Source organism: Carcharhinus amblyrhynchos, chromosome 2, assembly GCF_965287045.1.
Source record: "Carcharhinus amblyrhynchos chromosome 2, sCarAmb.v2.hapA, whole genome shotgun sequence".
Lineage (NCBI taxonomy): Eukaryota > Metazoa > Chordata > Chondrichthyes > Carcharhiniformes > Carcharhinidae > Carcharhinus > Carcharhinus amblyrhynchos.
In genome coordinates this window covers 8,712,748-8,738,477 of record NC_137325.1, presented here as the reverse complement: position 1 = coordinate 8,738,477, position 25,730 = coordinate 8,712,748, and the positions used below count along the sequence as shown (strand labels likewise).

General features: G+C 41.6%; 1 protein-coding gene across 3 annotated transcripts in view; it reads left to right on the top strand.

Moving 5' to 3' along the window:
* The window catches only part of ulk4 (unc-51 like kinase 4), a 390,892-nt gene that overhangs the window by 280,560 nt on the left and 84,602 nt on the right, over positions 1–25,730 (top strand). For all 3 annotated transcript variants that reach the window (XM_080201895.1, XM_080201896.1, XM_080201897.1), the window contains exon 32: positions 11,837–11,942. In XM_080201895.1, the coding sequence (XP_080058021.1) occupies positions 11,837–11,942 (106 nt within the window). The remainder of the gene's footprint in view (positions 1–11,836; positions 11,943–25,730) is intronic.

The window sequence follows — 25,730 nt, the reverse complement described above, 5'->3', positions numbered from 1 at the left end:
GTGCCAGCCTTGATTTTTGTGCTTATTTCCTGGAGTGGATCTTGAACTCAGAACTTTGAGAATCAGAAACAAGAGTGCTACCAACAGAGCCACAATGCTCATCCCAAACTCTGCTGCTTGTATCCTAACTTGCGCCAAGTTCTATTCACCTGGCACCCCTCTGCTGACCTACCTTGGATTCCAGCCCACAGAGCTTCAGTTTTAAAGTTTTGAACCTTCTTTTCAAATTCCTCCATGGTCTCATTCCTCCCATCCCTGCAACCCTCCCCAGTTCTAGGGATCTGTGCGTTTCTCCAACCCTGGGCTCTTGCACATCTCCATTTAAATGTTCCACTAATTCTAGCAGGATGGAGGTGCACTGGTAATATCACTACAGCAGTAATCCAGAGGTTCCCAGTTAATGGCCTTGCCCCCAGTGTCCACATCTCATGAAAGAATAGATGATTTATGATCAAGCTTAAAATCTGCCAAAATGCCATAAAGTCTGGAATTCTTTTTCTCCTCCTTTGGAGTGCTTCCTAAAACCTATTTCTTTGACCAAGCTTTTGGTGATCTACCTTAATATTTCCTTTTATGGCTCAATGTCAGATTTTGTTTGATAAGGTTCCTATGAACTGCTTTGGGACATTTTATCTCATTGAAGACCATATATATATGCAAATTGTTGTTTTCTAACTCTCGCCTTTGGAAGCTGCAATACATTGGTACAACATGTCACCACATTTCCCCCATGTTCCCTAGTACTGCTAAGTAGAACTGAAAGGCAGAGAAAGAGCAGTTTGAACTGGAATGGGAATTTAAGACTATAAAGCTGTGAAGTGAGCAGAACTGTTGTGCAGGAGGGGGTTTGTAATGGTGTTGGAGCTGGTTTGGTGCTGATCATAGCTGGTACTTAAAGCAGTTGAAGAAAATATATCAATACATACAATGATCATTCTGAAAATTCTGAAAATTTACCAGGTTAATTCCTAGCATGGCAGGTCTGTCATATGAGGAGAGACTAAGTCAGTTAGGATTATATTCACTGGAGTTTAGAAGAGTGAGAGGGGTTCTCATAGAAACTTATAAAATTCTAACAGGGTTAGACAGAGTAGATTCAGAAAGCATGTTCCCAATGGTGGGGGAATTCAGAACTACAGGTCATAGGTTGAGAATAAGAGATAAACCTTTTAGAACTGAGGTGAGAAGAAATTTCTTCACCCAGAGGGTGGTGAATTTGTGAAATGTAGTTGAGGCCAAAACGTTGTCTGAATACAAGAAGAATATAGAGAAGATACAGCTCTTGCAGCCATGATCAAAAAATGAATGGTGAAGCAGGCTTGAAGGGCCAAATGGCATACTCCTGCTTCTAGTTTCTATGTCTCCATGCATACGTTTGCAAGAGATGTACAGCTGATGCCAGTCCCTTAGGTGCCTATAATTTACAGTTTAGTGTGTATTAAAAATTGACGTCTTTTTTTGAAAATAATTAATTTAATAAAATCTTAGTCCAGGCAATTTGTTGAGATAAATAATTGATTATATCATTGGATCTTCAATATGAGTAAAACAGCTGAAGAAATAGAAACATCTATGGTTTACAAAAGTAAGCTAATGAAAAAGTGTATTTTCACCTTCAGTAGTGATTACTGTTGTCCTAATTGTTTTGATTAGGTCATGCCTATAAATAAAAGTTTAAAGTTTATTTATTAGTGTCACAAGTAGGCTAACATTAACACTGCAATGGAGTTACTGTGAAAATCCCCTAGTCGCCACACTCCGGTTCCTGTTCGGGTACACTGAGAAAGAATTTAGCGTGGCCAATGCACCTAACCAGCACGTTTTTCGGATTGTAGGAAGAAACCAGAGTACCCGGAGGAAACCCATGCAGACATGGGGAGAATGTGTGGCGTCTGCACGGTCAGTGACCCACGCCGGGAATTGAACCCGGGTCTTGGCGCTGTGCCACCCTTGCTTTTACTTTTATTAGCTCCCTATCACTGAAGGTCAAGATAATGGAAATGTCAAGCTATCACATTTAGTGGGTTCCAAACATTTGAAGAATTATTAGCCATTGCATAGAAAGATATATTAACATACTCTATTGGTGATAAAAGGAACTCAAACACTCAATTTTTATGTTAATATAAACAGTTCACTTTTGTCGCATCTGTCATGCTCAAAGCTAATTTGTTTAATAATTGAAGGCTGCATATTTTATATGCCTTTCTGTTTGAAAGAGAAGACAAAGGCGAATTCGAAAGAGATTGTCACCTGTTTGATTACGGCACTGTTCACACCTCGTTCTTACGCAACAATGGGGGCAGATGTTTTTGTGAGCTTTTCATTTACATGAATTTCAATCAATCACTTGCAAACAACCTATTACTTGCACATAACAGCAGTTTCAGTTAAGAGCTGTGCATAAAAGGAACGAGCGGCAAAGACTTGAAGAGAAAATTTATATAACCAAAGGAATTAAATTTAAGTTTTAGCCTCAGCTTTTGAGGCTGTTTTATGTTCCCTCTTGTTTCATAAATTACTCAAGCTTAGTGTTGAGGAGATCCATCTGCTTATCCTTTATTTCAAAAGAAGATTGAGTGAGTTCTTTCTGGTGGTCCAGAGTAACAATATGATTAATTGCTGGGAACCACTTCGCCACTCTCCACCCCCACACCACCCCCCACCCCAAAATGTGCGCTCACCTGAGACCTCATGTCTTCCAGAAGGCCAGAGGCTGCTATGAGTAATGACCTACTTGGCTTTTCCTTCAACTTTATTGACCTCCCTTATTATGAACTTCCAGCTTGGAAGTTTAATGCGTATTTGCTAACCTGTTCTTGTAGCCTTGTGAGTCAGATCCAAGCAATCCGAAGAATGTTTTAACTTTAGACATTTCATTCATATTTCTTTCTCCTTCCGTTCATATTTAGTTTGTACTTGTAATATTTCACTGACTAAATTAATCTCCACAAGATATTCTGCAGTTTTGGGAATTGTTTGTGCCTTGAATCAGCAAGATCAATTTTGGGGACATCGCCATTTTCATTTCTGTTTAATTTTGCTTCCATATTTATTTTTGCATGTAAATCCCAGTGTCAGTAGGATAGTGGTACTAGACTCATAATCCAGAGGCTTGAACTGACGAGCCAAAGGGTTCAAGTCCCATCATGGCACCTGGTGAATTTTAATATAGCTATTTAAATAAATTCGGAATTAAAAAACTAGTACCAGTGATGGTGACCAGACAGATTGTCATAAATATCAAGCTAGTTCATTTAAGTCCTTTTAGGGAAGGAAAGCTGCCATTTTTACCAACTTTGAGCTACATGTGACTTCAGATCCACAGCAATGGCTGGAATATCAATCCACTTACCTTTACCCAGGCCTTCATTGCTGTTCCTGGTCAGAAACAAGCTGCAGTCCCAGAAGTGGCCACCACTTCTGGTGGCACTGCTAGGACCAAAGAATTGCTGGCCTTCTGATTGTGTGGGAGGTCCTGGGGTAGGACACCCTGAGTTAGTGTGGGTAGAAGTTATAACCTCAGACAACTTTGGTGGCACAGTGGTTAGCACTGCTGCCTCACAACAGCAGGAACCTGGGTTCAATTCCCTGCTTGGGTCACTGTCTGTGTAGAGACTTCTCAGTAAAAAGTCTGACAACACCAGGTTTTAGTCCAACCTATTTATTTGATAATATACTCACAAGCTTTCGAGGGACACCCTCTTCGTCAGGTGAATGGAGAGTTCTGAACTCTCCATTCACCTGACGAAGAGGGTGTCCCTTGAAAGCTTGTGAGTATATTATCAAATAAATAGGTTGGACTAAAACCTGGTGTTGTCAGACTTTTTACTGTGTTTACGCCAGTCCAACGCCGGCATACCCACATCATAGAGACTTCTCCCCATGTCTGTTCGGTTTCCTCCTGATGCTCCGGTTTCCTCCCACAGTCTGAAAGATTTGCTGCTTAGGTATATTGGTCATGCTAAATTCTCCCTCAGTGTTATCTGAACAGGCACCGGAGTGTAGCAACTAGGGGATTTTCACAGCAATTGCAGTGTTAATGTAAGCCTACTTGTGACTAATAAATAAACTTTTACTGCCTGACAATTGTAAAATCTGGTCACGTCTCCCAGGGCCAGTGGAGGCTGGCATGTTCTGTCCCTGCACCCTCCCCAATTTCTCATACCATGGGTGGTAGCCAGACTTTTATCTGTCCTCAGAAGTGACCGAGAAATCCATTCAGTTATCAAGAAGGCTTCTCAGCATCACCTTCTCAAGGGTAATTAGGAATGTGGGAACAAATGGTGGCTGTGCCGGTGAAACACATATTCCATGAATGAATAAAAATGAAACCAGTTCACCAGTTGACAAAGAAACAACTGCAGCCTCGGAATATTTTTGGTTTGGACAGTTATTATTCTTGTCCCTGTTATTTCTGCCCTCCCTCACCCACAATGGGTTCTCCAGGGAAAATTAACTTGAAGCGGGTAAAGATGGTGTTTATATTACAATATATTTGAATCATTGAAACCTTGCTAAATTTTTCAAACCCTTTGGGCAAAACCTTGGAAAAATTGCTTTTTGACCCTTCAAGCACAATTGTGATATGAGTTTAGTATTCAGTTGAGATCATTTCCTATGGAGGCGAAAGGAATTATCTAAATGATTTTAGTAAAACACTGCGCTTTAAGATTATGAAAGGGTTTGATGGGAACAGTGTGGAGAATAAGTCTCCACTTGAGATAAGACACCATCAAACAAGATAGTCACAAATAAATCTGATTGGGAATTCAAAAGAAACCTCTTTGCACTGAGAGTGCTAAGAATGTGGAACTTTTTACCATAAAGTGTGTCTGAGGCAAATAGCATAGATGCAATTAAGCAAAAGCTACATCGTTACTATTGTCAGTCCTATGAAACAAGGGTGATGTCCCCACATGTTTCATGATTTGTGTGACCTCAGGTGATGCAGCAGACCATTTCCGGAACTACAGGTCTTTGGGTGGAGAGGACAAGAGTGGCCTTCTGATTCCCTTGGGGTGGGAGAGAACTCTAACCAGGGTTCCGTTCTTTCTCCCTCCACTCTTGTCACTTCTCTGCAGCAGTGTTTATGTGGTCAGTTTTTGACTATGTTGTGACTTGTTGGATGAGGCATCATTCCATGGCACAGTTTGTGGCAATTTCCTCCCACACTCCAATGTCAATTTGTCCCCCTTTCAGATGTCTTAAAATGTTTTCCCTGTCCTCTGTGAGATTGGGTGCCATCATTTAGTAGCGAAAAGAGGATTTAAAGTTCATTTATTATTGTCACAAGTAGGCTTACTTTAACACTGCAATTAAGTTCATAAGATATGGGAGCAGAATTATTCAGCCCATCGAGTCCACTCCGTCATTCGATGATGGCTGATTTGCTCCTCATCCCCAGTTTTCCTACCTTCTCCCCATAACCCTTCAACCCATGACCAAATAAAAATCTGTCTAACTCTTCCTTAAATTTACCCACTGTCCCAGCATCCACTGCATTTTGGAGTACCGAGTTCCTTTTGGAGAAGTAGTTTCTCCTCAACTCTGTTTTAAATTTGCTACCCCTTAACATAAGATTATGACTTCTCATCCTAGAATGCCTCACAAGAGGAAGCATCCGCTCCACGTCTATCCATACCTTTTGTCGTCTTGTGTAGCCCAATTTGATCTCCCCTCAATCTTCTAAATTCCAGAGAGTATAGGCTTAAACTGTTCAATCTCTCTTCATACAACAAATCCCTCATCTCTGGAATCAATCTAGTGAACTTCCACTGAACTGCCACCAATGCCATTACATCTTTCTTCAAGTAAGGGGCTCAAACCTGTGCACAATACTCCAGATGCAACCTCACCAATGCCTTGTATGGTTGCAACAATACTTCTTTACCTTTATATTCAATTCCTTTAGCTATAAGTGCCAACATTCCATTTGCTTTCTTTATTATCTGCTTTATCTGCATGCTAGTTACTGCAAGTTACTGTGAAAATCCCCGAGTTGCCACATTCCAGCGCCTGTTTGGGTACACTAAGGGAGAATTTAACATGACCAGTGCACCTAACCAACACTTCTTTCGGACTGTTGGAGAAAACTACAGCACCCAGGGGAAACCCACACAGACACAAGGAGAATGTGCAGATTCCCAACAAACTGTGACCCAAGCCAGAAATCAAACCCAGGTCCCTGGCGCTGTGAGGCAGCAGTGTTAACCACTGTGTCACCATGGAGTTGCTTCAGAAACTGATTATTTGTCATGCAATTGCAATGTCCAGACGAGCAAAGATGATTTCACATCATCATGATTGCACTGGTAGAGGAATTGACTTCCTTGAGGTGTTGGTTCACCTGTTTTCCCACTTGACTTGCGTGTCCTGCAGGACCCATATAAGCACAGAAGGAAATGTTGATAGGGTTAGATGAAGAAGGTGAGAGAAGGCTCATGTGCAATAAATAGTGGTGTGGACCAGTTGGGCCGAATGGCCTTTTTCAGTGCAATAAATACAATGATATACTTTTTTAATATTTCCTTTGTGAGCAATGCCACAGGAGAACAGCTAGTTGCTCACATATATCTGATTATTCAGCATTGAGTCTATTTGTTATTCATTCGTGTACAATGAGAGTCTGAGTGCTGGAGGCAATACATTTTAATGAGCAAACTAAACCCACACACAAACAAGGAGAAGATGGTAATTTCAAGTTTAATTATCATTCACAGTACAGTAGAAGCAATGTTTTACTGAAACTGCTCATTGCACTGCTCACACATTGGGAGTCCCTGGCTTAATAACTCATTTGTGCACTTGAGGTAAGTTTCTTGGATGGCATAAAATAAAAGTTTACAGTTAATTCATGTGTATTCTTAAGTAATTCTGTAACACACTTCTTTAGATAATGAGCACAAATAACAGATCATTATTAAACTGCAAGAAAGTATATTTAAAACTGCATGTTGTAAAACCATTGTCAGTCATCCCTCTGTGTTGCACACGTGGAGTCACTATCACTATTGGGGTAGCACGGTGGCACAATGGTTAGTACTGCTGCTTCATAACTCTGAGGACATGGGTTCAGTATCAACCTCGGGTGTCTGTGTAGAGTCTGAACATTCTCTCCGCGTTTGCATGGATTTTCTTTGGGTGCCCTGGGTTGCTCCCACAGTCCAAAGATGTGCACATTATGTTGATTGGCCATGCTAAATTTCCCCTTAATGACAGGGAGATGAACAGGGCTGGGATGGGATTGTTGTCGGCGCAGGCTCGATGGGCATTCTTTCAGCACTGTAGGGATGCTATGATATTGCATAGAATTACATAGAATATACAGAAACAGTCATTCAGACCAACTGGCCTGTACCTGTGTTTATATATTGCAATGAGAAGATAGAAGATAATTAAACAGGCCACATTTTAAAGTCTTTGATTCTGAATTTGGGAAGCACAGAAGTAGAATTGATTGGGGATAAAGATTTCTCCACTGCGCAGACTGAGGAGTTGGGAGATGCCAAACTGAGGTGCTGCAGAATCAACACTGTTGAGTGGAGATAATTGCAGCATGATATAGAAAACTCCAATCTAAGGAAGTTGACACAAAACTAATGAAAAATATGATGACAGGAAGTACAGTTCTGGAGACAAGGATGGAAGATTTATGATAGGTAAATGGAGTGACTCCATTTCAAAAAAGAAATTCCAGTTTCTGTCCCAATGATGCACAATTGTGCTGTGGTACAGCATCAAAGACACCCATGCCTGCACCCACATCTGTTCCCAAGACCACTCCTTAGTATTTCTCTATAGTGTTCATCCTTCTTCCTATCTGAATCTAGATAATAAGTGTTGATAGGCGATTTGATCACCATGAAAAATGTAATTTCATCCACCGGTCACACGCACACTCCCAGTCGAGAAAATTGCATAGTATGCAGACAAAACTATTCCAACTGACTGTGTTTGCCGCAGCACAGAGACTCCCCACTAACCTTACTACTCACATTGCTACCCCAGTTTAGATCTGGCAGCTTAACACAGATTAGAGTAGGTGGATCCTTTCTGGTCGATGTGACTCATCAAACAGTATAGGTACCCACTGAGCCATTTGTGGAGCCACTGAAGCCTCCATACTACCATGATCTCAGCTACTAGTCTGCTGCCCAATTTCTAGTCTGCTGCCCAATTTCCCAATTTGTGTGTCAAGTTCTGCTTACTCATCATTTTTGTTTTTGCTGACTTACATTGGTTCCTGGTCCACCAGTGCCTTTAAGTTGTCATAGTTGTGTTCAAACTGCTCCATGGGCTTGCCTCACCAATGGACAGGACCTCGAGCCCACTCTCGTTGTCTGCGGGAATGCCAGTGGGAGCTCAAAGTCCGGCGATTCCCAGAAATCGGGAATCTCACTGGCGAGATCTAATACCCGATCCCCCCGCCCCCTCGCCAGTAACAGAATCAGGTTCATGCCCATCGCAGACATGAACATGATTTTAATACATTTAAATGGATTCACATATTGTTAACCACCAACCCCACAGTATATTGAGCCTGAGGTGTATTTTCTAGAATATTTTCACCCAGATGTGAACCTATCATGGGGACCTGTCAAGGGCATAAATGTATTAGCCCCCAGGGAAGAGGGATATGGCCAGGCAATGCTCCTGGCAATGCCCCTTGGCGAAGTCCTTGGCATGACTAGCACTGTGAGGTTGGCATCATGCCCACCTAGCAGTGCCAGCCTGTGCCAGGGCAGATGCCAGTCCACCTCGTGTCCAACGAGAGGCAGACACACGATGGGCCGTACTGGGGCTGCTCTTGGTTGTTCGAGATTGGCCTAGTGCTTCATGTCATTAGTGTGTGCCTAAACTGGACCAGATACTGGGCAAGACGACAGCTCAGTGACTATCGCTGATTGCTGTGCAGACACATGGATTTGGGCCGGTGTCTGTGGGAGTTTGCGCATTCCCCCCGTGCTTGCGTGGGTTTTCTCCGGGTGCTCTGGTTTCCTCCCACACCCCAAAGATGTGCTGTTAGGCTGATTGGCAGGAACTGCCCTAAATCAGATTCCCTCAATCTGGGTGGCCATAAAATGTTAGGCAGGGGTCGTGGGTGGAGAGGGGGACTGGTGGTGTTGAGATGGCGGCGTGGGCTCATTGGGCCGAAGGGCCTGTGTTCCTGGGCTGATTTTGTTCTTTGTTCTTTGAACCTCCAGGGTGGGGGGGGTTGAAGATGTGGGAGCTAGAGATGCCCAAGGTAGCCGTTTGGGTGAGTTGTTGGGGGGAATGTTTGGGAGCAAAGTGGGGGAGGAGTGTCCACCTGAGGGGGGGTGTGTGTATTGCAGCATTGATTATTGTGGGGAGGGGGGGCCATGAGAGTGCTGGCATTGACTATTTGGGGGAGAGGTTTGCCAGCTCTGATCGCGTGAGAGGGAGACAGATGCCAGCTCTGATTGTGGGAGGGTGGGGGTGGTTTTGGGGGGGGGACACTGGGACCTCTGTGGTCATAGGTTACTTTCTGTGTTGCCCTTTAAAAATGGTGCCCCAATCTCAGTGTTTTGTCAGTGTGTTTAGGCCCTACCCTCTACATGACACTGTGAAACATACCCACCAGGAGGTTTCTTGACAATCAGATCTGGCGAGAATCACAGAATCCCTACAGTCCAGAAGAAGGCTACTCAGCCCATCAAGTCTGCACCAACACCAACCCTATCTAGGCGCTATCCCCATAAATCCAAGTAATTGCTCTGCTAATCTCCCTGACACCAAGGTGCAATTTATCATTGCTGGTCAACTTAACTTGAATGTTTTGCAGACTGTGGGGGGAAACCAGAGCACCTGCAGGAAACCCATGCATGCACTGAATGTGTGATCTCTGCACAGACAGTGACCCAAGCCAGGAATTGAACCTGGGTCCCTGGCGCTGTGAGGCAGTAGTGTTAATCACTGTGTCACCCTGCCACTCGCTGTTTTCCTTGCATGAACCAACACTCTGCCAAACACTGGTAAGATCGCCCCCTTCCCCCGATTTCTCTCCCCCCCATCTCCAACCCTACAACCTTCTGAGAACTTTACATTCTTCCCAACTTCTGAACCCCCCCACATCCTTCACTTCACCATTGTGAGACAAGCCAACAGCCATCTAAGCCCTAGGGTGTGAATTTCTGCACAGCTCATCTGCCACATGTTTCGTGGCAGTGGCCCGCCATTGGCCAGCAGCAGGATCTTCTGGTCCTGCCATTGTCACCAGGGTTTGAATGCACCCCTCACTGTCATGAAACCTGCGACAGGGCTGCACCATCAGAAGATCCCTCCAGCCTGAACAGCCGGAAAGTTCCACCCTAATCTCTGAAATCTCTTCCCTAAATCTCTTTTGCTTTCTTTAAAAACCTTTCTCAAAGCCTACCTTCTTGGCCACTTGTCATACGTAGACATCTAGGTCCTGTCAAATTTTGCCTGATAATGCTTCAGGGAAGCACTGAAATTTTCCATATGTTAAAGATACTATATAAATGTAAGTTGGTCTTGTTTGCCCATTTTTTTGGGGTGATTATTTTTCTGTCGTTCACCATTATCTGGCTGAACAAATAGACAGATTTGTTCTTCCCAAGGGTTTACCAGTGCAGCTGTTCTGTAATCAAATGAGTCATTGCTATGTAAAAATAAGCAGGATGGGCCCATTCTGCAATTCTGCTCTCTCTGCCTCCCTACGGGGAAACACTCCTCCACCTGGATCCCCACTTAACAGTTTCCCCAATGGACTACTTGAGACCAAGGCTTCTTCATGTGGGAAATTGTAAACTAGATCCATATCCTCTGATTCTACAGCTCAGAACATTTATAATTCTTGTCGTATCCCTTTAGGCTATCAAGCTCTAGATTTTTTAACTTTAGGTGTGCACAGAGACAAATTCATTGCAGGTCTTAAAAATATAACGGTTTAAATGTGTATTTTTTGCAACCTAAGTAATTCGTTGTTACTATCCTGTTCCCTAACAACATTATGGCTTAGATTTTGCAGTTTTGGTATGCTGAAAACATAAGTGACTAGCGGCAATTTTGGACATTCCCAGATAGAAGTACACTGCACCCACTTTTTGCACTTTATACGCTGCACTGATTCCTGCTGATTTAGATAAATCTAGGAAGCGTTGGGAGTGGAAAATTGTAAGCATGTGAAATTTATAGGGAAGGAGACAATTAAAGGGAAATGTTAAAGTACAGGGATACAAATTCTGAAAGCCTTTAAAAGGATTCAGAAGCCTGTAAGCGACATTTGTTCAAGGCTGTAGGGAAGAAGGACAAAGAATTGATGGGCAAAGCCCTGTGCCTTCAATGTCCTTTACATTTATGTTTTGCCATTTCAGCACATGATCTCTTGTTTGATTGTAGATGAAGGGGCATTGTTGCGGTATAAGTTCATTGCAAGGCTGGTTGTCCTTTCTGCTGCTCCATAGCATTTTCCATATGTGGTTAGCATCACGGCATGGCCACAAGGAGGTGCAGCCACATTTCAGGCCACAGCTCACCATTACTATCATCAGATGTACAAGCCTTATGTGTGATGGTCCTTGCAGTTCTGCGTCAAGCTTTGTATTAAACTGGACCTTGTGAAGATAGTTCCCTCTGGTTATTGTCAATTAGATGTACTGACATCTGCAGATAAAATTAGTTGATGACTCTGGTATGTAGTGCCGCACACGCACATACACCAAGCATATTAGTATTCCATTCCTGCCAGGCCATTAATCTATAAATATTACTGCATGCTTTTTGTTATCATGCTGTTTATGTTGCATTTACATGTTTTAGTTTTTTGCAATCAACTTGCTTATTTGATTCATAGGAGCAGCAGGACAATGTACTAGGCACTGCCGTACAGAGCGTAGTATTACTTTTCAACAACCTAGTTGCCTATAAAGATGTCAACATGAAAATGCTTCACGAACAAGGTATGCAACTTTTATCTTTTTTAGATTACTGAATGTGTGCAACTTTAACTTGAAAGCTCTTATTCAATTTCACAACTTTGGATTTAACTGTCCTGATTTTTGCAGGCAGGTTTAGATTTTTTTTAATCCAAATGTTCAAGTTGATTCAATTTTGGATAATTGAAAAATGGATTATGTCAACAATAATTATTGTATTTTCTTGGCCTGATGTAAAATGGAACTGTTATCTTTCTAAAGTTTTATCTGTTTCAGGAGTGAGTGCAGTTATCATTGGTATTGTTATCACTACATCCTGTGCATCAATAAATTAGTTTCAACATTTTAAGATGGAATATTAAAAATGTTGGTATCCCTAATTATCTGTTATCCCTATTTATCTGTTCATATATTTGCTCTCCTATACTTCTGCAGAAGATAGGTATACTGATCTTATGAGAGGCAGTGGCATAATGGTATTGCCGCTGGGCTAGTAATCCAGGGTAATGCCCTGGGGATTTGGTTCAAAACCCACCACATCAGATAGTGAAATTTGGATTCAATACAAATCTGGAATTAAAAGTCTAATAATGAACTTGAAACAAATGTCATTAAAAATCCATCTAGTTCATTGAAGTCCCTCAGGGGAGGGAATCTGCCATCCTTACCTTGCTGGCCTATGTGACTCCAGACTCACAGCAACATAGTTGCTGTGGGTCACAAATGGGCACTAAATGCTGGCGACGCCTACATCCCATGAATGAATTTTTAAAATCCCATGAATCTGTTTATTTCTTTAAAATCTACTTTGTGTAAAATTACATTTATATTTATAAAATTTGTATTCAATTTGTACATTTGTACTCAAATGGCAAACTTAAAATAACAACACAACCTGTTCTTAAATGTTTTTCTTTTAACTGAAGTTAAGTTTTCTATTATATCTACCATATAGTATTAGAAAGTGACAGAAGGGACAGGAATGTGCAACCAAGTCCCGAGTTCTAATGTAGAGTAGGAGCTAAGGTTAGAGCAGGGATTAACACTGATTGATAGAGAGGTTGAGTTGAGGGTGCAAAACATCTGTTGTGGTGTTCAGGAAAAGAGGGAATGTCTTAGAAAGAATGTGACAGAAATGAAGCCTGCAAGAGAATTGAGAATAGATTCAAGAGGATCCGTAAATCAGGAATGAATAAGACAGCCGGGTTCAGATTGAACCCCCCAAACCACCCAAATACCCTCCCAACCCAACCACCATCCTGACCTGACCCAACTATCCCACTGATCTGATTACCCACTTACCCACCTCCCCCTACCTACTTACTTAGCTGTCCACCTTCCCCTGTGCCCTACCCACCTCAACAATAAAGCTAGATCACCTACATTTATCCTCTGTCCCCCTACCTACCTCATCCACTTGCCCACCTACGCCTTACCCACTTACCCACCTACTCATTCACTCACTCGCCCATTTATACCCATTCATCTAACCAACATGCCCATCTCATCCGTCTCACCAACCTACACATCAAATCTACCTGAGATCACCTGAATGCTGTATTTAGCTGTTAATTTATAAGTTGTATGTAAATACATGGCTGTCAGTGAAACTAAGTGGTAATTGGAGGAGCACCTGTGGGATTGCTAAAACTTGCAATTAATTTGCAAGCCTGCCAATTCTTGTAATTCTTTTAAATTTCAATGCTTGCAAGCCACCTTGGAAATATAAACATGGAGCTTTCTACATATTTAATTTCTGTGTATGAATAGTAAGCATTTAAAAAAATGAAAAACCACTTGACTGTGGAATAAATCAGGCAAATATTGGCAAAACTGAGATAAGGAGGGATCTGTATGCTAATTTTGCATTCTGAATTATGATGATGTTATATGCTAGGTATGTCGGATATGTCTGCTGGTTGCAGGGCAGTTGTAATCCCTTCAGGTTATGAGAGAGAAAAAAGTGAGTGAGAAACGCTTTCTCCAATAAACACAGAAAGAAACATTCCCTTCTAAAAGTACTTCTGGATGCAGTGTTCAATCCAGGTTCAAACTGCCCAAGTTTAAATCACTCCTGGACTATCCACCATTTATAGTGTATGAATCTGGTTATGGTTTTGAAAGGTTAGACACATCTCCACTGAGTCATTACGAGAACATTTCTCAGTCCCTCTTATCCACAGTCTATTCAGGTCCCTCCAGTCCCAAATTGAGAAATTAACAAAAATAATGACTTCAAATTCCATATGACCAGTTTTTAACCTTGAATACTGGAACCTCTTTTGCTTTCGAAAGGCCTCAGCATTAGCTCAATTGGTAGCACTCTCTGTATTAGCAGGTTGTGGGTTCAATTCCACCTGTGCACATAATTCAGGCTTAATCTTCATTGCAGTATTAAAGGAGTGCTGCATTGCCTGTGGCACCACCTTTCAGGTGAGATGTTAAATCAAGGCTCCCATCTGTAATCTCAAATGTAAGTAAAACACTCCATGGTGCTATTTCAAATAATTCTCCCTTGTGTCATGATCATTAGTTATCCCTTCATCAACACCAGTAAACCAAATTATCTGGTCTTTATCACATGTTTGTGCAACTTTGTGGTGAACAAATTGCTGTGTTTCCTATATTACAGGAATGACTACACTTCAATAGTACTTCATTGACTGTAAAGCACTTTGGGACATGCTGAGATTGTGAAAGCTGCACACAAATTCAGAAGCTTGCTTACACTGAAGTACCATACTCTTGTGAGATATGAATCTTTAAAAATATATTATTTGATCATAGGATGTAGAAATCATAGAAACCATACAGTGCAGAAAGAGGCCATTTGGCCCATCAAGTCTGCACTGACTACAATCCCACCTAGGCCCCAGCCTCATATCCCTACATATTTACCTGCTAATCCCTCCAACCTGCACATCTCAGGATTCTAAGGGGTAATTTTTAGTGTGGCCTGTGGGAGGAAACCGTAGAAAACCCACACAGACACGAGGAGAATGTACAAACTCCACACAGACAGTGACCCAAGCTGGGAATCGAACCTAAGTCGCTGGAGCTGTGAACCATCAGTGCTAACCACTCTGTTACCGTGCCGCCCATGTATACATCACTGGGTAGGCCAGCATTTTTGCCCATCCCTATTTGTGCTTCAACTGAGTGGCTTGCTAGGCCACTTCATTGGGCATTTAAGATTACTACATTGCTTTGGATCTGGAACCACATCTAGGCCATATCAGGTAAGGATGGCAGATTTCCTCCCCCGAAGGGCATTCGTGAGCCAGATGGGTTTATTTATGTCAACGAGGGTCCGCTTTACGGTCTTCTTTAGTTTTTTTTTAATTGAATTGAAATTTCTCCATTTACTATGGTGAGATTCGAACCTGAATCTCCAGGGCATAGGGCAGAACTTAATTGCCCCCTCCCACCCAGAATCCCACTTGATTGTGCGGGAGGCTGCAGGTGAAGATCCTGCTGCCTCCCCTATTAAATCCAAGGTGGAAGCTTTGCAGACCGCCATCCCATCCAGATGCCAATTGAGGCCCTTAAGTGGACAATCAATGCCCTCTTAAGGGCAGGGCACTTCCATGCAGGAATACCAGTGCAGTCTTCTGGGATGGGGCTGGAGGAGGAACGGGATGCCCTCTCTTATTTAAAGTGCCTGATCAACATAAGAAAGGAGTTGGCCAATTGAAAGCCAAGACCCTGACCTTTCCTCCGAACCCCCTTACTAGTGACCATTACTTAAAGTTTAAAGTTAAAGCTTATTTACTAGTCACAAGTAGGCTTATATTCACACTGAAATGAAGTTACTGTGAAAATCCCCTAGTCACCACATTCCAGTGCATGTTCAGGTCTCTGAGGGGGGCCATTCATCTAACCTGCACACCTTTTAGGCTGTGGGAGGAAACTGGAACAAACCCACGCAGACACGGGGAGAACGTGCTAACTCCAAACGTGACAATGACCCAAACTGGGAACCGAACCTGGGTCCCTGGCGCTGTGAGGCAGCGATGCTAACCATTGTGCCATCGTGCTACCCTATGACCCTAGGCCTTTCTCCAGAGGTCACATAATGAACCCTAGTGACGGTTCAAGTGTACTACCGGCAGCAGTAACTGCTCTTGATGGCAGTGCCAGTAATGCAGAATGACCTGCCTCTGATTGCCCTGCAGCTCTTGGGAGGAAGATTTCTGCGTGACTGGGATAAGTGCAGCAATTAAATATCCTCCATGGATTGGGGAACCCCACTGCCAATGAGGAATGAATTAGATAAACTACAAAAACTACTATCAATCCACCCTAAGTCATCTACAAACATAAACAAACTTGAAATATTCAACTGAGCAGAGGTCAGACAGGAAAGTGGAATTGTGGTCAGAGATCAGCTATAATCGGATTTAATGGTGGGGCAGGTTGAGGAACTTTGTGTTACTTTCTGCTGCTTTTCGATGTAAATAAACTATTCATACACAAGAATTGGTGAAATGATATGTAGGTTCTTTATGTGAAGATACGACAATGTGCAGAAAATGCTCATTAGGAGGTTAAGTGTAATACATCTGACTTTTGCTGCTTGCAAACCAACTACAAGTCACTGGACTACCACATTATATCCTGCGTCAGTGGCGATAGTGAATGAGAGCAATTTACAATATGCTCCCTTAAAAGTACATGTCATCATATTACAATGCTGCCTACTCATGGTGGCATAGTGGTTAGCGCTGCTGCCTCACGGTGCCAGGGACCAAAGTTCAGTTCCAGCCTTGGCTGACTGCCTGTGTGGAGTTTGCTCGCTCTCCCCATGTCTGTGTGGGTTTCCTCCAGGTGCTCCAGTTTCCTCCCACATTCCAAAGATGTTCAGATTAGGTGGATTGGTCATGTGTTCCAAGATTTGTAGGTTAGGAGTTTTAGTGGGGTGAAAGTGTGGTGTTATGGGGATAGAACAGGAGGTGGGCTTGATGGCCAAATTGCCTCCTCCTACACTCTAGGGATTCTATGATTCTACTCTTATGCTCTTACATAGCGCAGAAAGATTAGTCACAAAATTATGGCATGGATTCCAATTCACAATTTGGAGACAAGTTACCAAACACAATTCTTTTTTTCAACTTTGTTTTGATATTGATTTCCCTTGTCACTTTGCGTCAGATAACTTTCTAATGTATACTGGTTAGGCACATCTCTTTTGTATAACTGCATTCACTGTAACCTGAAACCAGTGTCAAGGCTAGATTTTCAAGAGATGATGTGACACTGCAAAAAAATTCCCAGTTGGAGTGAATAGAAGCCACATCTTTGTAGGCTGACTCTTTTGAGCACTTTGAATATAACAGTTTGCTGTTACTGTACTCACTTCTGACTGTACTGCTACTCTGTCAATAGGCCCTTTGTCAGTTATTTCTGGAGCTAAAACATAACAAGTCAGAATATTCCTGTCAGAACATTAATATGCTGTTGCACTAAAATTTCATTTTGGGAAGCTAAAGTAGTTCTTTCAGTACAGTGGTTTGTGTGTGACCTTGCTCATTGATCAGTGTTAACACTTTGGGGAGGCCAAAGCAATTTTGTACATATTCAACGAATAGTTCTCTGTTTTGAACATGTGCTCATTTATGCATTGATAGAGATACAAATCCATCCCAACTCATCCTGTGTTATAAAGTAAAAGTAAAGTTTATTTATTAATCACAAGTAGGCTTATGTTAACACTGCAATTAAGTTACTGTGAAAATTGTGCTAGCAATGACATGAAACATTGCATAGAATCTGCAGCACAGAATCAGACGATGTGGCCCAACTGGGCAATGCCAGTATTCCACTACAGCTGCCTCCCATCTCTAATTGCTTCTCCTAACCCTCCGTTATCCCACTCCCTCATTTAGTTCATCAAATCTCCCCTTAAATGCAGCAGTGCAATCTCCCACTGAATTCTCTATTGTGTAAAGAATTTCCTCATAATTTCTTTATTTAATCTATCAGTAGTTTTCTTATATTTATACCCCAGTGAAATCGTTTACCACTGACGTTAACGTAGTGTAAATGCAGCCTAGTGGTGGCCAGTTAGACGAGATGTTGGTGGTTGCCAATGACTTTGGAACCATGTAAATACTATATCAGCGTCTTGTAATGAATTAAAGAGGAGGAGGAAAGTTGAGGATGGGAAGGAAAGAAAAGAAATAAGCGATGTACTGTCCAGTATATATTATATTGCAAAAACAAGAAACTCATTGTCATTTAACTCATTGACTGCACATGGCATTATGAGCTCACTTGCTACTGTTCATCCCACATCCAATATGCACAGCTGCAATGAAGATGCAATCCAGAGTCTTCTGAGAAGCAGAGGAAATTCCTGTGGAATGACGCCAGTTTCAGCAGTGAATGAATCCATTTGTGTTTTCTTTTGTAGCTGCTTTCTTGACGTTCAGTTTATATTGAATTTACTGACCATCCTGCTAACCATTCAGCAGTTGACTGATGCACGGCAATCAATTACACATATTTCCCTGACATATGTAATTTGGGCTTGTTCACCACATCCGTGTTTAAAGAGATTTTAAAATAAATCCATTCCATAGGGTATCCAGAAGGGAAAGAGGTGGAGATAGCAATCAGGTACTCTTTGATTTTTGTTCTGCTGAACAGCCTTGCTGGAGAGCTTGAATCATGCAGATTTATCTCCCTCTGCTTATTATAAATAAACCAATGGATATGGTCATAAGGTGCAAGGATGAGACATTGTCAGCCATTAGAGTGATTGGTGTATAACTTCACTCTTGCGGTATGCTTTCAATACTTTGTACATGTGTTACAGCCATAGTCTTAGCATATCCTCTTCGGAGTTAACAGTGGGGTGGAACATCACAGCTCACTCCCGTTCTTTGTCAGATTAATGTCAGGTGCTGTACATGGCAGTGTTAATTTAATTTCCATCCTGCTCTACTCTTGATTTTGATGATGCATGGCTTGGAGATCGTTGCATAAAAATGCATGAGATTGGGATGCAGGCAGTAAATTTTTTTAGTGAACATTGTGGGAGGAATTAAGCACCTCAAACTGTCAGATGTAGCACCCATATTTGGGACAACAAAATGTCATTGAAAATGAAGGAGCAAGGATTAAAAGCAGCATAAGTAATTGCTGTTCTTTACAGTTTAAAGTAGTTATTTTTACTCATCTGTTTTATTTTGAACGTTGCATGCAAGCTGCAGAGGATGTACTTCCTGTTGTCACAATGCTATGTTACCTTTTGGTTAACATTTAATATTGCAGTTCTTTTAATATAATCATTCAGAATTGAACAGCTCTGTATAAACAGTAGTTTATCACTATTCACTCAAAATTATGTTGTAAAAAGCCTTTTGTCCACCATTTCTCTCAATTCATTGTCCCCACCATTTACACCATCCCTACTTGCCTCAGACAGCTGCCTATACAGTATCAGGAAAATAGCATTAACCTCAATGGATATTGCTATAAGCAGCATTTTAAAAAATATATTTATACATTATGGATGTTGCTGGCTAAGCAAACATTTGCTGTCCATCTCTAATTATCCATGAAAAAATGGTGGTAAGCCATCTTGAATCGCTGCAGTCCATGTGGTGTAGGTAATATCACATCGGCTCTTCCTTCTGCGACTAAATCCTAGACTTCCTAACCCACAGACTGTAATCTAATTTTAAGCTTGTTTAAATCACCAGACAAACTGTAGAAGCTTGGTTCTGCTTACATTCATTGGAGGCAAATTGATCAAGAAGTTGGGCAAGCTTGTTTGAAATTTTCAAAATAGGTGGAAACATCTCATTAAGATGGGAAGTGATGGGTAACACTTGAGAAAAGCCACCTAATCTCCAAGCTATTTATATGCATCAGTGATTGTTGTGGCCCCAAACTTTCACAGTGGCTATGAAGACTTTATTGGCTTCTTTTAGAAGTTTTTCTTATTTTGCAGAAGAGTTGTACAACAGCAATACTTTCTTTAATTCTGATTTTCACTTTTGGCAGTGCAGGAGACAACAGTTAATGCTTTTACAGTGGAAGACAAAACAATATTTTGTATACCCAGGACCTCTGCAGAATTTCATGGCTGCTTTCTGAAGGGGAAATATATTGTGCCAAGTATGTCTAAAGGTTGGGGACTTCCCAATCTCAACGTAATATTATTTTTCCCAATATAATGTATAAAAAAAACCCATTAGTGATCTGGCTGATATTGAAAAAAATGCATTCAAAGCTGTTTAGAAGGAATTTCCTGTGCTGAGTCCCACATGAGCAGCTTAGCTATTTAGAGAAAGAATTTCCACTTACACAACTCTTTGTCACATTTTTTATAAACCATCCCTACGCACTTATACTGTGTGATCACAATGGTTATGGAGCTATGAGGAGAGGCTGAATAAACTAGGCTTGTACTCGTTAGAGTTTAGAAGAATGAGGGGAGATCTCATTGAGACGTATAAGATGATGAATGGGATGGATAGGATAGAGGTGGAGAGACTCTTCCCGCTCAAAAAAGACAGTAGGACTAGGGGGCACAGCCTCAAGATAAAGGGGAGGCGGTTTAGAACGGAGTTGAGGAGGAACTTCTTCACTCAAAGGGTGGTGAATCTCTGGAATTCTCTGCCCGTTGAAGTGGTGGAGGCTGCCTCGCTAAATATTTTTAAGAAGCGGGTTGATGGGTTTTTGATAAGAGAAGGGATTGAGGGTTATGGGGAGAGGGCGGGAAAGTGGAACTGAGCCACGACAGATCAGCCATGATCTTATTGAATGGCGGGGCAGGCTCGAAGGGCTAGATGGCCTACTCCTGCTCCTATTTCTTATGTTCTTATGTTCTTATGTTATGTTGACAAACAGCAGCTGTTTTGTGCACAGCAAGTGAAATAACTCACACAAAGCTGGTGTCCCTTCACCAAATTCAGATTTATTTACAATAGTTAGTAATACTCAGCCAGGTACTTCCCAGTACAGAGCAGACACCCTGAATGCTGGTAGCCCAGATACTCCATATTGTATACCTCAGCAGGGCTCCCGGATTGGACAGCATTAACTGCCACAATAAGGGAGCTCATACTCTATTAGGTCCACTTCGTTGACCTTGTTAAAGTTATTGCAGTTGACAAAGGGCCATCTGGACACGAAATGTCAGCTCTTTTCTCTGCTCACAGATGCTGCCAGACTTGCTGAGATTTTCCAGCACTTTTTTCTTTTGGGGCCTGTGACCTCGTTGAATTTTGAGATTTGTTTTAACATTGTTTCCAGCATTACTTGATTGGTGCCATTTTAGAGCGGTCTCTCTTACTCTCCGAACCTTCAACTTTCAGCTTCTCCCTGTCCCTATCCTCTGACCTGCAGCCTGTCCCTGTCCCTGACCTTGACGTGCAGTCTTTCCTGGTCTCCGTCCTCTGACTTTCAGCCTCTGCCTGTCCCTCACCTCTGACCTGTAGCCTCTCCCTTTTTATGACCTACAGCCTCTCCCTGTCCCTGAATTTGACCTGCACCCTCTCCCTGTTTCTGACCTCTGACCTGCAGTCTCTCCCTGTCTCCGACCTCTGACTTCCAGCCTTTACCTGACCTGCAGCCTCTCCCTGTCCTTGACCTCTGACCTGCAGCTTCTCCCTGTCTCCGACCTCTGACCTGCAGCTTCTCCCTGTCTCCAACCTCTGACCTGCAGCCTCACCATGTCCCCGACTTCTGAATTTCAGCCTCTCCCTGTCTCCAACCTCTGACTTTCAGCTCCTCCATGTCCCCGACCTCTGATGTGCAGCCTTTCCCTGTCTCCGACCTCTGACCTGCAGTCTTCCTGTCTCCAACCTTTGAATTTCAGCCTCTCCCTGTCCTCAACGTTCGACTTTCAGCCTCTCTCTGTCCCACCCCCTCATTGAACCTGCTGGTCCCCAGCTTGCTCTTTTGCTGTTCCCCTCTCCCAAACCTGCCTTCCCATTGATCAGTCTGGTCAGATGCCGGAACTCTGGAATAGTAAAACTGGGGGTTTTCATGGTGCCGAAATGCCAGGCTAGGGCTGTTATACTGTTATGTTTTGCTTAATGGCAGCCGCAGCTGCCCCCCCCCCCGCCACTCGGTGCTCATCTCCAGAGCCCTTGCTCACAGTGAGGCTTCAGGAAAGGAAAGTAGCAAATGAGAGTATTTGAAATTTGACTTTTTATCAGCTTCAGCAATGCATCCTGAGAAATTCCTCACATTAGCAGAGACTCCATCCTGGATTTCAACTTTTGCAAGTTAACTTGGTCTGGAATCCAATGCCATTCATTTCAGAGATTCATTTTTTTCGCACATTCAGGGAGTCCTCATTTTGAGGGATGTTTGTATTGCAGAGATATGAAAAATGAGAGATGTCTTTTGGGATTTTCTGACAACCAGGAATCTCAGGCAGATTCTCCTACATTGGGATTTAAGAACTCACAGCAAGTGTTCGATGTCTAGCAGAAAAAAAGTCGAGTTCTATTGCAAGATTTCACATTCAGATTGATGCCACTGTTCAGCATGTTATACATCACAAAGTCTATACACAGTGGTGGGTGACAGGAGCGTTAATGCTGGAACAGTGGTCAAATCTGAGGCATTCCACCTCATTAAAATATTTAAATGAACAGCTTGCCTCCTGGGGTGGGCTTTTTCACCCACCCTGTCCAACCTGCAGAGGGTGGCACTCTCAAGGTCAGGTTGGAGATTCTTTTAAATTTTAACATCCCATTACAATACTCCCATTTCAAGGGTTAGAATGTCTCAAATTATCCCAAGAAACTAAGTAAAATATTTGAGTTTAACCAAGAAGTAGCTGTCACCTGAAGAAACTACAGCATGAAAAATCCATTTTTTCCTCCATGCATTCTTCATTCTTGGACTTGGTGATTGAAGAGAGCCAGAGCTCTGGTCCTTGCACAGCTAAGGGCCAGAATTCTCCGATATTGTTTGCCCTGCCACTACTGCCAGTGAGAACAAAGAATTTGGCATTCAGCTAAATCTCCATTCACCGCAGTGGGACCAGAGAATCACAGCCAAATAATTTCAGTTCCTGCTTTTACCCTTGCCTGTTCTGTCATGTCAATGAACCATGCTCTTCTTTGCCTGGTTTTTGATCTGTGACCATTTAGCCTTTCCAGATCATAATGCCAATAGGTTCCTGTACCTCTCAAGTAACATGTCCACAATGTGAGAGTTACTGTATACTGCAAATCTCTGCTGGCTTGTTCTTCACATGAACTCCTTGGTCTAATTCCACTCTACTGCTCCCTCCTTTCTTATTTCCCATCTTCTTTGAACTATCTGAACCACTTTCAAAATAATGAAGGGAATTCTCTGGTATGGGATGACATCAATGGGAAGTCCCATTGACAGCTTCGGGACAGGAAAATTCTGCTGCCAGTGAACAATGCACTACCATCTGCCACTGAGAAACAAACACATGGCTGAGAGGCTGGAGGATTCCTCCCAATATATGCTTGCTGGTTCCACAATAGATTGTTGTAAAGCACAGTCTTGTAGATCATTTGTTCTATCCTCACCATTAAATCGTTAACAGTCTTCATCACCCTATCTTTTCTTGACGTGAAGATGCCAGCGTTGGCCTAGAGTAAACACAGTGAGAAGTCTCACAACATCAGGTTAAAATCCAACAGGTTTATTTGGAATCACGAGCTTTCAGAGTGCTGCCCCTTGATCAGGTGAGTGAAGTGAGTAAGTGAGTTAATCACCTGATGAATGAGCAGCACTTCAAAAGGTTGTGATTCCAAATAAACCTGTTGGATTTTAATCTAGTGTTGTGAGATTTCTTACTTTGTTTTCTTGTGCTGGTTCAAGGTCATCTCACTAATCATTATTCTTGTTCAACTACTTTCCAACAAACTTTTGTTGGATGGTAACTCTCAAAGCTTTTGAAATCCAATTTTCACTTCTGTTAATTAGTGTTATTGATCATTATCATATATTCTAATTCTTATCAGCAACTTAATTTTAAAGTTTCATTTAAAACCTTCTCACTTTTGTTAAATGCCTCTTTTGGAATTGGAGAAATAATTGAAGGAGAACAAATTGCAGGAAAAAGCGTGGAGGAGTGATACTAACTGGATTGTTCTTAAAGGGCTGGTGCAGACTTGATGGGCTGAATGGCTTTCTTCAGTGGTGTGCTAGTCAGTGATTTGCAGACTCCATCCTCTGCTTTAATGTCTTTGTTGTTTCTCTTGCTCTACTTCTATTTTTTAACTCTAAATTCAGCTTTTAACCATCCCATTTTCCTTGTGATTAACGTTGACTATATCTTTGCCAACTATTGTAAATATGTACTTCAATCTATTTTTAATATGTATTTCAAATCTTTATGACTTTTACCTTTTCGCATTTGTGATATTCATACGTTTGTTTGCATTTGCTTGTGGGATGTGGGGATCACTGGCAACGGCAGCGTTTATTGCCCATCCCGAATTGTCCTTAAAAAGCTGGTAGTGAGACAATGCCTTAAACTGCTTTAGTCCATCTTGTGTAGGTACATTTGTTACTGTATACAGTTTTCAAAATCGAATCAAGGTTTTAATTATACAGCAGTAGCTACAGAAACTACCTCTTGCTCATTTCAAATTTGAATGTAATTAGAACATCTGAGGACTACAAAAAGACTGATGTTAAATTATAATCTGGTAATTTTATGAAATTGCACATCTCCCATAATTTTTTATTCTTTAATTTTAGTAACTCCCAGAATGTGAATGAAACACCTTGTGTTTCATAAAACTACATACAATATTCCACGCGTAATTGAAAATCAGTCGTTTTCACTTTGTTGTTGGACTTCTTTTGTAGTCACCACAGTAAATAAACACTTTATGATTTGGCATATGATAGGGAAAGCAATTTTCGACTGTTTCAGTTATAAATGCAATGACAGCAACTTGTATGAATTTACATAATGAAACATCTCAAGGCACTACATGGGAACATTATAAAGGATGACACTGAGTCACCCAAAAAGATATTAGGTGAAATACAAGGTGCTGTTTTATCCAATCATCTTAATTCTTCATCTAACCGCTCCTCTAATGCACATCAAAGGGATTTGAAGCTGTACAATAGTTCAGACTGTATTTTATAAAATGTAATATCAACAACATTATTTATTGTTTCTCCCAATGCTCTCCCATCCTCTGTTGATCTACACTGCACAATTCTAAAGGGTTGGGCTGCCAGCATCTCAGCTCTCCAAGGAGATGTTTCTCATAGCAGAATCAAAATGAATATATGGTGAAAGTGAAAAGATATTCACACTGCAATAATGAGGTTATTTTAAGTTCAGAATATGATTGCACTGGCATTTTCCTTTGCGTGATAACATCATTAAATTATTTTTTCTATTCAAGGGGTCATAGATTGTTATAGTTGTGAGTGTTCTGTCATCTGCAGTTTTAGTGTCTGCATATTTTTGGTCATTTTAATTGCTGTTTGATTCGGCTAATCTTTTCATAATTATGTCTTCATTGATGATGTAATTAGTTTGTTTTGAGATGCTGATTCATTAGAGTCCTTGACATTATTTGGTGGCTCATTATACATAAACGCATATATAGGGAATGGTAAACTGATCATTCATTTGGAGAATCTTTCTCAATATGAACAGATAAATGCTTTCCCTCAAATCTTCTCTATTCATCTCAGATAATACTTAGAATTTTTGTTTTATAAAATAGTAATAGCTGAGGGACTTCAAATGTTATCCAAAACTGCAATGGCACAGCTCAATCACTTTGTTAATATTATATACATTTAGGCTTTACATTGGCTCCTGTTACAACACCAGCT